The sequence below is a fragment of the Typopeltis vanoorti genome, chromosome 6 (genome assembly GCF_054136105.1).
Source record: "Typopeltis vanoorti isolate ZY-2024b chromosome 6, IOZ_Tvanoo_1.0, whole genome shotgun sequence".
Lineage (NCBI taxonomy): Eukaryota > Metazoa > Arthropoda > Arachnida > Uropygi > Thelyphonidae > Typopeltis > Typopeltis vanoorti.
The window spans coordinates 90,950,781-90,967,364 of NC_143554.1; the positions used below are offsets into that span (position 1 = coordinate 90,950,781).

At 36.3% G+C, this 16,584-nt stretch overlaps 1 protein-coding gene across 3 annotated transcripts in view; it reads left to right on the top strand.

Annotated features, from left to right (window-relative positions):
* LOC150105700 (neuronal membrane glycoprotein M6-b-like) overlaps positions 1 to 16,584 on the top strand; it is a 126,125-nt gene that overhangs the window by 43,236 nt on the left and 66,305 nt on the right. For all 3 annotated transcript variants that reach the window (XR_016548453.1, XM_090394304.1, XM_090394305.1), the window contains exon 4: positions 8,482 to 8,635. Coding sequence is in view for 2 of the 3 variants with exons in the window: in XM_090394304.1 (XP_090250430.1) it covers positions 8,482 to 8,635 (154 nt within the window). In the remaining variant the exon portion in view is untranslated. The remainder of the gene's footprint in view (positions 1 to 8,481; positions 8,636 to 16,584) is intronic.

Here is a 16,584-nt window from a genome sequence, read left to right on the forward strand (position 1 = left end):
ACATGAAACTTAATTGGAAGCTTTACTTCGATTGTCCATAATTCTTGATTGGCATAAAGTTACATTGTATCACTGGAAACTTTCTTGATCTCTAACTCTGGATCTGCATAAGTTGGACTGCGCATAGACAATATCAGGACTTTGAATGTTGATTATGGTGAGAGAGAAATTAAGAGAATGTAAATTATAGAGTTCAGTGAATAGGAGGAAAAGCGGTGATATGATAGAGATATTTAATTAGAGGATTTTATCGGATTAACAGAGGGATTATAAAAAGAGTAGGTGGCGAGTGGGGGGGGGAAGAACCTGAGGCCATTCTGGAAGTTGTGTGTGCATATGGTGAACAAGAGTTATTGAGGAGTAGATTTTATACATGGAGAATTGTGAGAGAGAATGGAACACATCATCAGAATATGTTGTTAATGTAGAGAGTGTTAAGGATTTTAAGGTTCAGTATGATAAATATGTTATCAGTTGAATGAATCCCCCCCCCACCACCACCACCATGATGAGTCTACTGACTCCTTGGAGGGTGTGATAATAATAATAATAATAACCTCCTTCATCCAGTAGTTAACAGCATGCAGTCTCTCCTATAAAGTGGCCAGACATTTATCCAAATCACTCCCCCTCCCCACATACAGAGAACTCTCTTTTGGCTTGCCTGGGCCACATTGAGTGAAGAGGAATTGTCTTGGGCTGCATATAAATTATATATTTAATGTATATAAGTAACAAAACTTCCTTTATTTTTTAAAATTTTTTATTATAACATTTAAAAAAAAGAGCAGCATAAACACAAAACTATTGAGATATTTGGCCTTGATTACGTGAAAAAAAAAAATGCATCAATGTCTGATTCAATGGAAGTGGTTGCAATTTGTAGTGAGCTCTCAAGGTTCTCTTCAGAAATTTTTGATCTAACTTTACTCTTCATATGCTTCATTCTTGAAAATAGTTGTTTACAAATGTACGTACTACCAAAAAGCAATGACGTGAATCAAGTGTGATTATGAAGCAAAGGATATTTTTCTCTGGGAAGATAGATCTTATAAAAAAACTAACAAAGAGACATGATCAAATTTTTCTTTGAGTTGATGTCTGATTGCAACTCTATACATTCCATTTGAAAATTTGAAACTAATGTATTTATGTCGACTAAAAATGGAGTCGCAAATATACAAAAAAAAATTTATAATTTTTTCTGAAATCTTGAAACCTATTCTCAAATTCCAGTATCAAAACGGAAAGAAAGACAGCATATTTTTCACATCACATGATAATGCTAAAAGTTTAAGATCTTATGGGGCTGCATTACTAACATTCCAGGGCTGCATGTTGGACACCCCTGCTTTAAAACATTAATAAAAAAAATTCTAATTCTGGTCAACCTTGACATTACTTCATTGTTTAACAGCTTATCTTTGACAGAAACACTTGACTTTATTAAGCCACATGTTCGAGATATTTGAATTATTCAGTTTATTTTTCATGGAAAGGACATATATTCATATAGCTAGATGGGACTGCAGTGGATCCTCCACCTCCCTACTAACCAATTTCCATATGGAATGTTTTTAAAACCAAGCACTCAGCACAACTACATATAAACCAACAGTTTGGTATGTTATGTAGATGTGTTTGCTTGGATCCATTTTTAGCTCATCTATACAGCCAACATCCAAGCATGCACTTCACAATATAAAGAAAAAGTAACAATTGTCTCACCTTTTCTAGATATGCTAATGACTGACTAGTTGCACCACCACCCAGCCCAACAATATGACATCCTCAAAACACTTTCACACAAAGCAAGCATCAAATGATATGCTCTTTGAACCTTGCTCAGGTACCTTTGCAACACTTTTTTTTATGACTATAACAACTATAAAATAAACTACTGCATCCCCCTACCACACACACCAATCCCTTTTAGGGTGCATTAAAAAAGATAGCTAAAGTCACAATCATCTGTATGGCAAGTTAGGACTGGCAGACCGTCCTTTGGATATTCTTTCACACAAGATTAAATGCAAAAAGGTTAAAGATATCTTTGTTACACAGATGTCGTTATAGGTCTGAGAGACCATTTTTAGAATCAGCATCAGCTGTGATATGCTTCCTGCCAACCTCCATAAGTATTGGTTGCATTGATTTGCCAAAGATCTTGGTCACAGACATTCTGAAACCAAATATAGCTTGACTTCTCCAAATTACCTTTATCGTTATCTGGCCCTTAGGGAGCATCTTGTTAGAGCATTAGGTTTTCTTTCAATTATAATTTGAATTGTTTCTACAACTATCTAATTAAATAGTGCATGCATGTAATTGTGCTCCAACAGTGCTGGATAGAAACCAGCAAAATATTAGTACATTAAATATATCATCATCATCAAATTCCTGACATGTACTCTCAAGGGGTGTACAGGATATGATAGTACTACATGAAAAATATACATCATTATTAACTTCCTATCTACAATTTTCCTCCAAATCAATCTTTTACCTGTCAAGACTCCAACATTGTCAGATCTTATATTTCTATCCTATCTTCTAAGGCACATTTTACCGTATCAATCCACTTATATCTTGGTCTTCCACTGGGTCTTTTTTTCCTGCCAACCTAGTAGAGAACACTTGTTTTGTCAATCTTTCCTCTCCCATTCTATTTAAAATTCCTCTCCCATTGAATATATTAATTATGTATATTTTAATCTTGGTATATTTTACTGTATTTCCATTTCTCCATATTAAACTGATATCCGTTATCTTTTGCCTATACGGACAGCCTATTTAAATCATCCTACAAGCCCTCTACATTACTTTGATTCACTATTGCTCTACCTAAATTTGCATCATCAGCAAACAACTGAATATTTCCTTTCAGATTATTTCCTATATCATTTATGTACAAAATAAACACTAGTGGTCCTAGCACTGAACCTTGCAGTGCATTACTAGTCACTGGATTTTGCTCCTCTGTATGCCACTTTCTGAAATCTGTCCAGCAACAACCCTCTTATCCACATAACCAGTGTCATATCCATCCCTGTTCATTCTAATCTGTTTGAGTTCAATATGATATTTGGTCAAATGCTCTTTCAAAATGCAACAGAATCATCATGTAGTCATTTCTTTTATAAAATTATATATTTGGTTTAATCCTTTATCCAAGTGTAAGCAAACAAAGTTTGCACCTGAAGTATTTTCAGGACTGGGGCAACTCATGGTAAAGGTGGAATAAGTTATGATCACTTGCTTTGTATTTCCCATAATGCAAAGCACATCTCCTTGCGGACATGTATAATGCTGTGCATTAAGGGAAGGGCCACTACCCAGACCGGTTTAGACCTTTATTGAGGTCTCTTTTCAGTGGGAGCCAGAGGTGTGATACTAAGGTGGAAGTAATACAGAAGTCATATCACCATATACCAGTTGCCAAAAGGTGTCAACACCTTATTATTAAAATTCTCTGGATTAGAGATAGTTGATGGAAAGTGAAAAAACTTTCAACAACTATCTATATCTAATCCAGAGTATTTTTAATAATAAGGTGCGACACCTTTTGGCAACTGGTATTTGGAAATATGACTTCTCCATTACTTCCACCTTAGTATCACCACCTCTGGGTCTGGCTACCACTGAAGAGACCTCAATAAAAATCGAAACTGGTCTGGGTAGTGGCCCTTCCCTTAATGCAAAGCATTATACATCTCCGTGAGGAGATATGCTTTGGATTATGGGTAGGCTGACCATATTTCCTTGAGACAAAAATGGGACATCAGGATGGCAAAAACAGGACGGGGGTTATGTAATAATATTCTGTATTCATGAAAAAAATAAGATGATAAAAAAAGTTTTATTACATAAACATATTGCACTTACCATTATTCTTCAGTGACAGAACTCATACAAAAATTTAGGTAGACACAGGGGGGAGGGGCTGTTTTTCACCACGATCGTGGTGAAATATTACACAGCAAATTTCAGTCTTTCAACACCTTATCAAAACTTCTCTCACTCCATGACACAACTTTGTCTTACAACTAACATAGACATTGTCTCAACACAATCTAGATTTCTCCTTTGACCACATACTGTTCATAACAGAAAATATTCTCTCACCATGTGCTGTACTTCCTAGAAGACAAAGAATAAACTCTACAATATTACAAAGGTCTTGAAACTCTAATCGTTTTTTGCTCATTTCAGAAAATATTTATACCCATCTATCAGATTCAGGAATGTTTTCTTTATTCCATGTATCCAACTGCCTCACAATTATAGATATTATGAGAGTTCAATGATCAAATACACGAGTTTCTTCTGTTTCTGTGCATGTAACGAGTTCCTCTTTGTGGCTGTCCTGTATGTCTTTCCATTCAAGTGTTGTCCTTAGTAACATCTACTTGAACTTCTCAGTGTTTCCTAAACTGCACTTCCACTTGTTGACATATTCTAGCTGGTTTCATAGAAATTCTCAACTATCTCAAAAAACTTAGCCTCATTAATTTCTCCTGAATCTACTAACATTTTCAGTTGTTTTTTGACATCAGTAGTTACAAACACTCCACTTTTTCTGGACTCCAAATTGTTTACAAGATTTTCAATTTTCATGACTACTTCTGTAGCTGAAATATTCTGATTTGGTACGTGCTGAAGAAAATTTTGGTTTACAAATTTTATTTATCAATGTCAACAAGTAGTCATTTGCACGAAAACTTTGGCCTTGATGTACACAGTGTGATAAGCAACAGGAGCTTCACTTGCTGCAATTTTATCGCTTTCACTATCACCATCTTTTCAGCATCCTTATGTTTCTGGCTACGTAGATGTTGGTTGATATGTCACTTCTGCTTCCATGAGAACAGGAAAATGGACATTACAGTGTTGGCATACCACTTTTGTTCCATCACTACACAGTTGTCCAGTTTAATAAATTTGAATTCTTTCTGGAGATCATCATTAAAACTGCAGTTTCGCCTCTTTGACATTGCAAGGATAGACTTAAAGCTTTAGAAAATAAGACTTAAAACTTTAAAAAATATGAAATTTAAACCACCTGCATTTAATAACAAAGCCACTGGTTAGCATTTGGACAAAACAAAAACTAACGCTACAGCAGAACAGATGTCGCGTCTCAGACGTGAAGTGTTACCAACATGTGTTTTCTTATTTTCTCTGAATAAATCACTGCAGATATCGATATTTAGTATCGAACAATGAGACTCCATGGTTATGCAAATTACTGGTACCCATGATATTGATATACAATTATATGTTATGAATAATAATTTATGATTGACCAATATTAAAGTATATTTATAGTTTTCAATAAAAACGGGACAAAACTGACATTTTTATTAAAATGACGGAATGCCCGGGAAATATGAAAAAAAAACTGTACTGTTCCGTTCAAAACGGTATATATGGTCAGCCTAATTATGGGGAATACTAAGGCAAGTGATCAGAACTTATTCCACCTTTACCATGAGTTGCCCCAGTCCTGAAAATACTTTAGGCGCAAACTTTGTTTGCTTACACTTGGATAAAGGATTAAACCAAATATATAATTGTAGCATAGCCAAGTGAAAAAACTTCCATCTTCTATTATAAAATGTTAGTAAATTACTAAGGTGTGACCACCCCTTCACAAAGCCATGCAGTATCATAATTCTTATTCACCCATTCTTGAATTCTGTTTTTGACTAATTTTTCCAGTACTTTTACCACCATGCCTGAGATAATGATTGGTCTATAATTTGCTACTGCAGTCTTAGAACCTTCCTTATGCAAGGGGATTATTTTGCCCTCTTTCTACTTGCTTGGTACTCTATGAGAGCTGAGACTTAGTGCCTAGTCAGCTTCATTGCCAGTTACCTTGCACATACCTGCAAAACATGAGTTAATATCTATCTAATCCCACAGCTGTAATTATTGAAATTTTGCAATATCCTAAGAACCTCCAATTCATCCACCTCTGTTCCTACGTTAGTATCTATCACATATGTTAAAGCAGCAACCTCGCTGGGATGATATACCCTGGAACAACAAGATTCCTCTTAAGCTTATCATAATAATCTGCCTTGTAGCCCCACATATACCCTTTCTTGACAGAATATTCCTCATTTTTTGCAATCATCCAGGTCAAGACTGCAAGGTCACTTTTCCCAATTGGAGGCAATATGGCCACCTTAGTTACAAATAGCTTTTCTACTCCTATGACCAGGTCCATTACTCTTGCACCTCGAGTCACCCCTCCCCCTTTCCATCACATGAAAATCATGTGATGGAGTAGATGTATAAATTCCATTTTCTTCCTTCCATGATTTCTCTTCCTTCCAATCTGTATCTCCATAATTGAACCTCCCCTCCCCCCCATAATAATTACTTGACCTGCACTCATTCTACTGATTTGCTGATGCATGTCGTCTTCCAGATCATCCCTGGAATCCCCTGGCCTATAGCATCAGCCACTTGTATATTTTGTCTTAATCCCGCACCAGACTGCTTAAAATGAACAGTCATTCTCTGTCCTATCTCTTATTCTTTTTGGCTGCAAATTCATCTGCTACTATCATCAGCATTACCCCTCCCACCCCTCTATCATCTTCCGTGAAAATATTAACCCAATTCATATTCTCTTCCTGATGTTAGTAAATTACTAACATCAGGAAGAGAATGTCTCACGAATGCCTATTGGTGAGGTTGCACCAACCAACGCCAAAAACTCTTCCCTCTTGTTCCTAATACTTCCGGCAGAAACAGCAGCATCCCTTTAGGCCTCCCTCAAACCCTCTACTTCCTTAATTTGACTATCTTATTCAATATTTTTGCTTCAGAGAATTCTGCACTTGCTCATCCTTCTCACACACACACACACACACACACACACACACACACACACAGTGAGTGTGTGTGTGTGTGTGTGTGAGAGAGAAGAGTTGGCCAGCATCTACTCATGCCGGTCTGATTGACTCAGTGATTAGTGTATCCACTCTCCAGCCAAAAGGCTGCGGGTTCAAATCCTGCTGTGGTCATGGATATTTGTGATTGTCTGTGGAAATACTAGTGGTGGTGGATGGCATTGGTGGATTTGAGTAGTGGAGACAGAGTTGTAAAGTAGATGCCCTCTCTCTCGATGAGTCTTTGGACTCCCTAGAGATGTCAAGTAATAATAATGTGCGCCTTCACACACTTCTACCTGCATCCACCCTAATTATTTAAGTTTTTCTGAATTTGCACTTCAGCATGCATGGTGAACAAAGTTTTCTAGATACCTAATGCCAAAACCATTTAGATGTAGTCTGTCAGCATTATACAAATCCATTTTCCCATCAAACACAGGCCACAGGCCTTCTGCACAATCTGCATATTGATTTGTTTGCTATCAGCACTCTCCTCCTCACTTCCTGTCATAGCATTGCAGGAGACTTACAATCTTCACCTTTTCACTTTTCATTTTGCTTCGTCCGACTCCTTCACATCCTCCCTCATAGAATGCTTCTCACCTCTCAGATCAATAGTGCCAATCAAGTCAATTAGTTCTTTCACCCTTCCTTTTTGTATCCAGATGGAATGACTAATATGATTAATTTTTGAACCAGGGAAACATGTTTTTGTTATACAAACAAACATTAGGGAGCAGTTGGAAACTTTTTGCATATATTTGCATGCAATGCATTGTCTGAGAGTGTGGTAAGAATGCAAACAGTGAGTAAGTTTAAGGAGTAATATGATACTTTGGGTTTCAGACACTGAGTTTTATGACTCCATGAAGGTTCACGATAATAATATTAACCTGGTAGGTGCATCTTATCTTCTTTACAAGATAAGGAATGCATTTGAGGAAACTAGCAGATATCAGCTTGCGATTACTTTAATCCCCCCCCCCCCCCACACACACACACAAGATTCAGTATTTCTCGTGTAAAGCATCTTTCATAACAAGTGTTTTTAAATAAAATATAGTTTATTGAAAACAATTTTTCTCTTAGTTTATTTTAAGAAATAAAAAAAAATCTAATTCAATAGAACAATTATGTTATTAAAAAGAGAGAGAATTGTAGGAAGTTTTTTTTTTGTTTTATTCAGTTTCTTTATAAGAACTATTCATGTAAAAAAAATAAATAAATTGATGCTAAATTTTGCTTAAACTAAATAAACTATTCAATCTTAAAATTGCAGTAATTTTAAGATTGAAATAATATTAGCAGTGCTTTTTTTTTTCTCAAAAACAACAGGTAGCAGTGCTCATTCTTTGTCAGCGTAAAGAATTACAAATATAAAAAAAAATTATTTGCTATAAAAAAGGTTTTATACTTTTGCGTTGTATACTGTCCAAAAAAAGCACTGCATTTTAGATAAAAAAAAATCAAGAGAGCTAATTATATATATTTTTTAAATTTATTTTTATTTGCATACACTATTGCACCACACAGTTCTTTACAGTGTATTTTTTTTTTATCGTTATACTTTCAGTTTATGGTGATCATGTATATTCTGGAAGTGGTGTGGATATTGGTAATGATGTGCCTTGTTGTGATAACACTTGTATTTTCACTCTGGTGGGGAATGTGTAATAATGTGAAGAATGAGCCACCTGACACCAGATGTATTGACTTGAAACAGTTTGGTAAGTTTTTGATTTTGACTATTATTTATGAACTGTATTGCTATTGTAGCAAGTTTTTTGAAGTATCTTCATGTGCAAACTTTTGTTTGCATACATTAAAGTAAAATACAGGTGAAAATGGGAGTATAGTTTCTTGTCAGATACACCAACGCTATATTATATAATAATATAGTACTATATTATTACTATATCAGAGTACAATAGTAACACGGTGTTATGAAATTTTTCTAGTTGTGTGACAGATGTAGCTTCTGCAATCAAGATATTTCTCAATATCTCTGTGGGCCTAGCTCCCACTGATGAAACCTTGATGAAGGTTGAAAAAAAACCAGTCTTGGTAATGGTAATGACTGTCACCACAATGTAGAGAGCAATTTCATGTGAAGTTAAGTAGGATACTTGTAAAGATGCTTCATGCACAAATGTTTGTTGCTTGCATACGACAATATGCAATCATATTTGAAAAGAGGCTGAGAAAAATTGTGGAAGAGAAACTGGGAGAAGAACAAGCTGGATTCAGGCCAAAGAGAGGTTGTCAGGATCAGATTATCATGTTATTACATATAGTTGAATAATTATGGGAATATGCCAAGTGTTAGATCTTGAATAAGGACTTTTTCGTCAAAAGGATCATTCATTCAAGATTTAACAAAAATACAATAATAACCAATACTTCTACTGTTAGTAAAGAAACAAATTGTTAATAGAGAATATAACTGAATTACCTTAAAATGAAGTCCAAAAAAAAGGAGGAATTTGTCTGTCTAGATAGAAATATTGTTGTTTGAAAACACTAGTAAAAAAAAATACTCTATGCAAAATGTATGTCAATGCAAACAAAGGTCCAAAGGTTGCATGCGAGTTATCCACGATAAGCGCAACGCCTGAAACGAAGGCATGCATGAAAAGTGAATTGACGCGTTGTTTTCTCACGCGTTGTGCGAAAACTTCTGCAATGAAAAGAAGGCGTAACAAGGGATAATAAATGCAGGTTCATGTGGGTTTCGAGCCCCGTTTTTTTCTGTTCCTGTTTTCATTTGGACCCATGATGCTAACCAGCGGAAGAGAATTCTACAGCATCGGACGGCAAGTTTCTCCCCATTGCTGACTGGTGAGTATCGAGCGAGCTGTATGTGAGATGACGGCGTCCACTGACTCAGGCCATTGGTAGAAGTGCTACCAGAATGAGACAATAGAAGTTCCTCCAGGGAGGCAGGCAGTCTGACGATAGTGACCAACGAGACGAGCGAAGTGACCTCCACGTGGACGCAACCCACTGAAGCAGTAAAGTATCTAACAGTAAAGGGCTATTTTATTAACAGTTAGCATTAGAGGAAAAGGGTGAATCAATTTCTAGTTGGAAGAAAAATGGACACTTGCCTAGAGAACTTTTTGAATGACTTATATGCATTGTAACTTGTTAGCTCCATTGGACTGGTAATCGGAGGACTTAAATTCTTGTGTGAGACCTAATTAATGTGGTGGGGTCTCTGTTAGCGTTTGAAGTTAAAATTGTAAACTTGTGTTTTCCCATGCTAAGTGTGTTTTAATTGACCAGAGGATATGAGTTATGTGTTCATTAACTAGAGTGTTCATTTATGATTGTCATTTGATTTAATATAGGTAATGTGATAAGCTTTTGATATGTTTAAACCTAATTGTAACTCATTAGATCTTTAAATAAACATGTTTTACTATGTAAGCCTTAGTTTTGCTTGAGCATGAGACTACTTTACCACTCATAAAAGTTTGAACCTATGCATAAGGGGACGATATAGAATAATTAGAAAGGATAGGGCCATGACTGCAAACTGAGATCTCTACAGATGCTATATATATTTAACGAATTCAGGTAGCTGTTAGAACTCTGGGAAATTTTCTCTGAGCAAGAATTTTTTTGGCCTAGGACTCTGACGGTCGCAGCTGGAACAAACAAATTTGTCAGAATTCGAAAAAGGAGATGGCCCCAGAGAGACAGACTGGAGATCTCATTCTTAGTTGGCACAAGAGGGGATAATAGTAACATAATTTAAAGAAAAACCACGACGTAACACAAGTATCTGTAATTAAGTATTGTAGACCTGGAAAAGGCATATGACAAGGTGCCCAGGAAAAAGCTTTTCAAAATACTGCAATCATCTGTATGGATCACATGAAAGTGCCATTAAACCTGATATTAGAACTGGAGCCATCAAACTTAATTCTTTCATGTGCTGAGCTCACTGAATGACTAACAAAAGAACAATATTTCTGTTAGAATAGTCAGAAATAAAATTTTTTTAAAAATTCTAATAAAAATCTATTTCAGACATATTACCAGTGAGGATTAGGAACGACAGGGCCTCTTATCACATGAGAGGCCACAAGGCTTGTAGTAAATTAATTCTTTCCTTTATCCAGATGATATTGTACTCCTAAAGACATCCAGTGCAAGTTTCTGTAATTCTTTAATTAAATTGAATAACAGCCATAATAAATTTGGCATGAAAATCTGCAACAACAACAAAAAAAAAAAAAAAAAAAATATATATATATATATATATATATATATATATATATATATGAAAATAGGCAGGAACATTCTGCTGCATTCTGAATGGAATTCTGCCTATGGAACAAGTAAAACATTTCAGCTATTTAGGCAAAATTTTTAGTGAAGATGGTGAGTTAAATCTAGAAATGGACAATAGAATAAGCAAAGCTGGTATGGTGGGGAGCTAGTTCAATAAATTTATATGGAATAGGATAGAAATTAGCCAAAACACTAAACTAGCAGTATACAAGACTGTGTTCGAACCCTAAGTCATGCATTTGAGAGTTGGGTTAGAAATAAAGCACTTAATCAAAGATTAAAGATCATGGAAATGAGAGTTCTTAGAAGAATTAGGGCCTGAACAGATGACATCAACTGCAGAATGATATTAAAAATGAAGACTGAAGGGAACTTTTTTGCATTCATGTATGTGGGAGGAGGGCTAATCTGAAGTGGTATGGTCACTTAAATAGAATGGGAGAGGAAAGATTAGCGAAATGGGTGTTTGATGCAAAGAATGTTGGTAAATTTGATGGTAAGACACCCAGAGGAAGACCAAGGTCTAGATGGATTGATTCAGTCAAAATGTTAGATATAATATTGGATTGCTGACAAGTAGCAGACTAATTTGGAGGAAAACGGTGAATAAGATATTAATAACAATGTAAATTTATCATGTACATATCAGGAAATTAGTGATGATTATATACACGGTCCAGTCAAAACATTATGACCACTCCTTATTGCACAATTGACTATTCCGTCACCAAGTGTCACTTGTATCATGCGAAAGCCAGCGTACATGATATGGTGTGGCATTCTGTTCATTTGAAGTTGCTGATTGCATGAACAAGAGACATGATCTGACAAAACTTGGAAAAAGGCATGCTTGCGGAGTATTCATTGAAAGGTGACTATCCAGGAAACTCCAGCATTGTGGATTTGTAGAAAGGCTTATATGTTTGTCGTACATATTTAATTTTAACAGTGTATATATATATATATATCAGAACACAGAATTATAAGTAAATAATTATTTATTGACTCATTGCTGATATTTCGCTGGTGTTATAACCAGCACCTTCAGAGCACAAAAACATAGTTTGTCACAGTATGCGAGACTATAACAACATGGTATAACAAAGGGACTAGTTTAACAAAATTGTAACAACAACACAAAGACTAAAGTCCTAAAAAAAAAAAAAACAGAGAGAGAAAGCAGGTACTAGTTAGGTCTTAAGATGACTGTCTCCCAAATCTTAGGCAAATTTATACAGCCATATTTGTTGAGATTCGGAGTATGTTTTAAGGCTTCTGTTGCTTCGAACAATCTCTCTGACCTGTAAAAGCTTCTGTGCAGTACTTTTGTTTTCTCCAGTTGATCCTGTGTGCAGAGGTATCCAAAACATGGTCTGCTAGGCGTGACTTGCCATAGTGATAGTGCCAGATGTATCTTTTATGTTCACTGATGCAGATGTCCACAGTTCTTCCTGTTTGATCGTAGTAGGCTTGATCACATGAGCAGGGTACTTTGTAGATTCCTGGATGTGACAAAGGAGAGATGCTGTCCTTGGGTGAAGGGATGAGGGTTGCTAATATAACACATGGTCTCAATACAGTGTGTAGCTGATGTTTATTGAGAATTCTATATATCTTTTCTGATGTGCCTTTAATTTATGAGATAGTGACTGTTTTGTTGTAGTTCTCTGTGGTGGATAGTGGGAGTGGTTTCTTAGGAGCATTTAGTATTTTGTTTATCTTATGGGGATTATAGCCATTGGCCAAGAAGGTGTGGCGTAAGTGAGCCAGTTCAGCAGCAAGAGCATTGTCATTGGAACAGATTGCTCTTGCTCTGTGGGTTACCGTTTTTAAGATACCATACTGATGAGAAGGGTGATGGTGTGATTGTGTAAATATCTCCCTGTATGTGTGGATTTTCTAAAAACTGAGAATGATAAGAACCATCTGGAAGACGTGATTAGTGTATCCAGGAAGAGCAGACAATTATTAGCTTCCAGTTAGATTGTAAAGTGGATTTTGGGATGTTGGCTATTTAAATACGCTATGAATGTATCCAATGTGCTTGGGCCATATGGCCAAATAGCAAGCACATCGTCAACATAGCGTACTAAAGTGTTGGTTTGAGAATGGCTGTATTGATGGCTAGTTTTTCAAAGTGTTCTATGTAGAAATTGGCTGAAGAGGAGGGGACCCATAGCTGGTACATTTGGGAATAGTGAGGTGATATCAAAGCTCACCATTAAGTCTGAGCTTTTTAAGGTATGGTTTGTAAAATACTTTTTAGGTGGGCAGAATTTTTGACAATGGAGGGAGAATTGTTTGTGAGAGTGGCTAGTAGCTTGGCTAAATTTCTGAAAAAAAGTCACTTCCTGGCCCAAAGAAACAAGCCCTTCCATGTTAAAACACCCAGGATATATATAGCATCAAAAATTCACAAACAAGGTACACCCTTACGCATTATTTTAGATAGTATAAATGGTGCTTAAGGGTAAAAGCTGTATAACTGAGAGGAGACCTAAACATAGCCTTTAAAGGAATGCGGAGAACTGACCAGGCCTTCTGACCTAATGTCCAATCCTCACCTTCTCGTGGTGCACACTGTTGGGTATCTACCTGGACACTGAACAAACGAGGATAGCTTGGCAATTTGGGATTTAGCCGACCAAATTGTATTCCTATTGGTTAAATCAAAATACAAAATGATGGTACAACATGACAAAATTTCATGACAGCTGAGCATCGCCCAGTTAAACAATGCCCCCCCCCCCCCGTTGTTTTCGCCTGGGAACCAGGGCGAACAGCGAAAAGTCAGTTACTGGAACAAATCTGAAAACACACCCCAAATCAACATCACCAGAGTTAAAGATCAGTACTATCAACATAAGAAGCCTGAATGGCAAAGAAATGGAGCTAGCTGAGGAATTGGATAAGTACCAGATCGACATAATAGGGGTGACTGAAACAAAAAAGACAAAAACTGGTGAGATCTTTCTGAGCAATAAATATAAAATGTTATATTCAGGCAATGACAATCAAGGAAGAGAAGGAGTAGCCATAGTATTCAACACAAAATACGAGGCTAATCTTCTTGAATGGCAGGCAGTGTCAAGTAGAGTGATTTGGGCAAATATCAGAATGGGGAATTGGACAATGAGACTTATTTGTACCTATGTTCCCACAGAAGGTTCTACTAAGGTAGAAGTGGAGGAATTTTTTGAGGCTCTAGAGAAAGCTACTGACACAATGAAAAAGGAAAAGTTGGCCCTTGTTAGGGATCTAAATAGCAGAGTAGGAAGCAATTGTCAGACATACAAAAATGTTTTGGGAAAATTTGGAGAAAAGAGCAAAGCTAATAATAATGGCAAATACCTGTTGGATTTCTGCTCAGGACATGGACTGGTTATTACTAACACCATGTTCCAACATAATAATGTGCACAAATTCACATGGAGAGAAGAGGCAAGGAATAAGAAAAGTGTCATTGACTATGTTATTGTTGATAGTGATATTTTCTCCCTGGTGCAGGACACCAGAGTGTACAGAGGATTTGAAATTGGAAGTGATCACTATTTAGTCTTGAGAAGGATAAAATTGAATTTCATATTGAAAAGAATGACATGTAAGAAAGTTTTAAAGCGAATAAAAGTTGAGCAGCTCTCAGATGTGAACTGTAGACTAAAATATACAAAGATTATTGAAGGAAAAATGAGTTTGAGAACAGGAACCAAACCTTGGAGATTCAGTGGCAGGCCTTGAAGAAAACCCTGATTCATTCAGCTAGAGAGGCATGTGGTAAAGTTGTCTGCAAGGATAGAAAAATTAGAACTCCATGGTGGACACAGGAAGTTAAAGAGGCAGTGAAGGAAAAGAAGAAAGCATATCAAAAGTTCCTGGCAAAAAAGTCAGCTTGTGCTCTTAGAGGATGCAGAGACAAATGTAAGAAAGCTAAAAAGTGTGTAAAACTAGCAAAACAAAAGTTATGGGAGGACTTTGGCAAGAACATAGAAAATAAATATCAAGAAGGTGGCAAAATATTATGGAGGTTGTTGAAGAAGCTTAGAAATGGAGGAAAGAGTGCCGTAAAAAGAGTTAGAGATGATAAAGGTGAAATGAAAATGGGAGAAAAAGATATCCTTGAAGTATGGAGTAATTACTTTGAAAATTTGCTAAATGAAACACTGACAAGGCATGCAGTCAGGAATAGATATCCATACTTGAAGTAGAAAAAGCCATCAAAGGTTTGAAATGTGGAAAGGGATCAGGAGTAGATGATATTCGACCAGAAATGCTGAAGTTTGGTGGGTATAAAAGTCTTACGGTAGCTGCACTGCATGGTTCAGAATGCCTGGACAGAGGGACGAATTCCCAATGATTGGAGTAGAGCTCTAATAGTACCCATTTATAAAAAGGGAAATAAAACTGAATGTGAGAATTATAGAGGTATATCCCTATTGAGTGTTCCTGGTAAGATATATGCAAGTGTTATCATCATTATATGACACCTTCAGAGAGTCCAAAGACTCATCGAGGGACGGCACCTGCTCTACAACTGCCTCCACCACTCATTCACTAATTATCCACCAACTGACCGCAACTACCACAACACCATCTACCTCTGACCACCACCACTAGTTTTCTCACAATCACAAGCATCCATGCCGACGGCGGGATTCGAACTTCACTTTACAACAAATAGTGTAGAAATCATGGGAATATAACAAAGATCTGTATTTAAGTTTTGTCGATTTGGAAAAGGCATATGACAAGGTGCCAAGAGAGAAGCTATTCAATACACTACAGTTATATGGTGTCAATGGGGCATTATGAAGCAATACTTAGTCTTTATTTGAGTTGTAAGTCAGCAGTTAGAATTGAAGGAAGTACAGGAAGATGGTTTAATATTAAATCTGGTGTGAGATTTAAGGATGTACTTTATCCCCTCTGTTATTCATTATCTATATGGATCACATTATGAAGGAAAGTGGTATTAAACATGATATCAAAATTGGAGATGTTAATGTCAGCTCTTTGCTTTATGCGGAAGATGTTAAACTTCTAAATAAATCCGCTACTAGTCTGCAAGATTCTCTTACTAAATTGAATAACTGTTGTAATAGATATGGTATGAAGGTCAGCAATAAAAAGACAAAGACAATGAAAATAGGCAGAATCGTTGAAAATGTCACCTGTGTTGTGAATGGAGAACCTATGGAACAAGTAAAATATTTCAGCTACTTAGGCACGATTTTTAGTGAAGATGGTAAATTAAATATGGAAATAGACAACAGTATCAACAAAGCTAGTATGGTAGGAAGTCAACTGAATAAATTTATATGGAATGAGAGAGAAATTAGTCAAAACACTAAATTAGCTGTATACAAGACAGTGTTCAAAC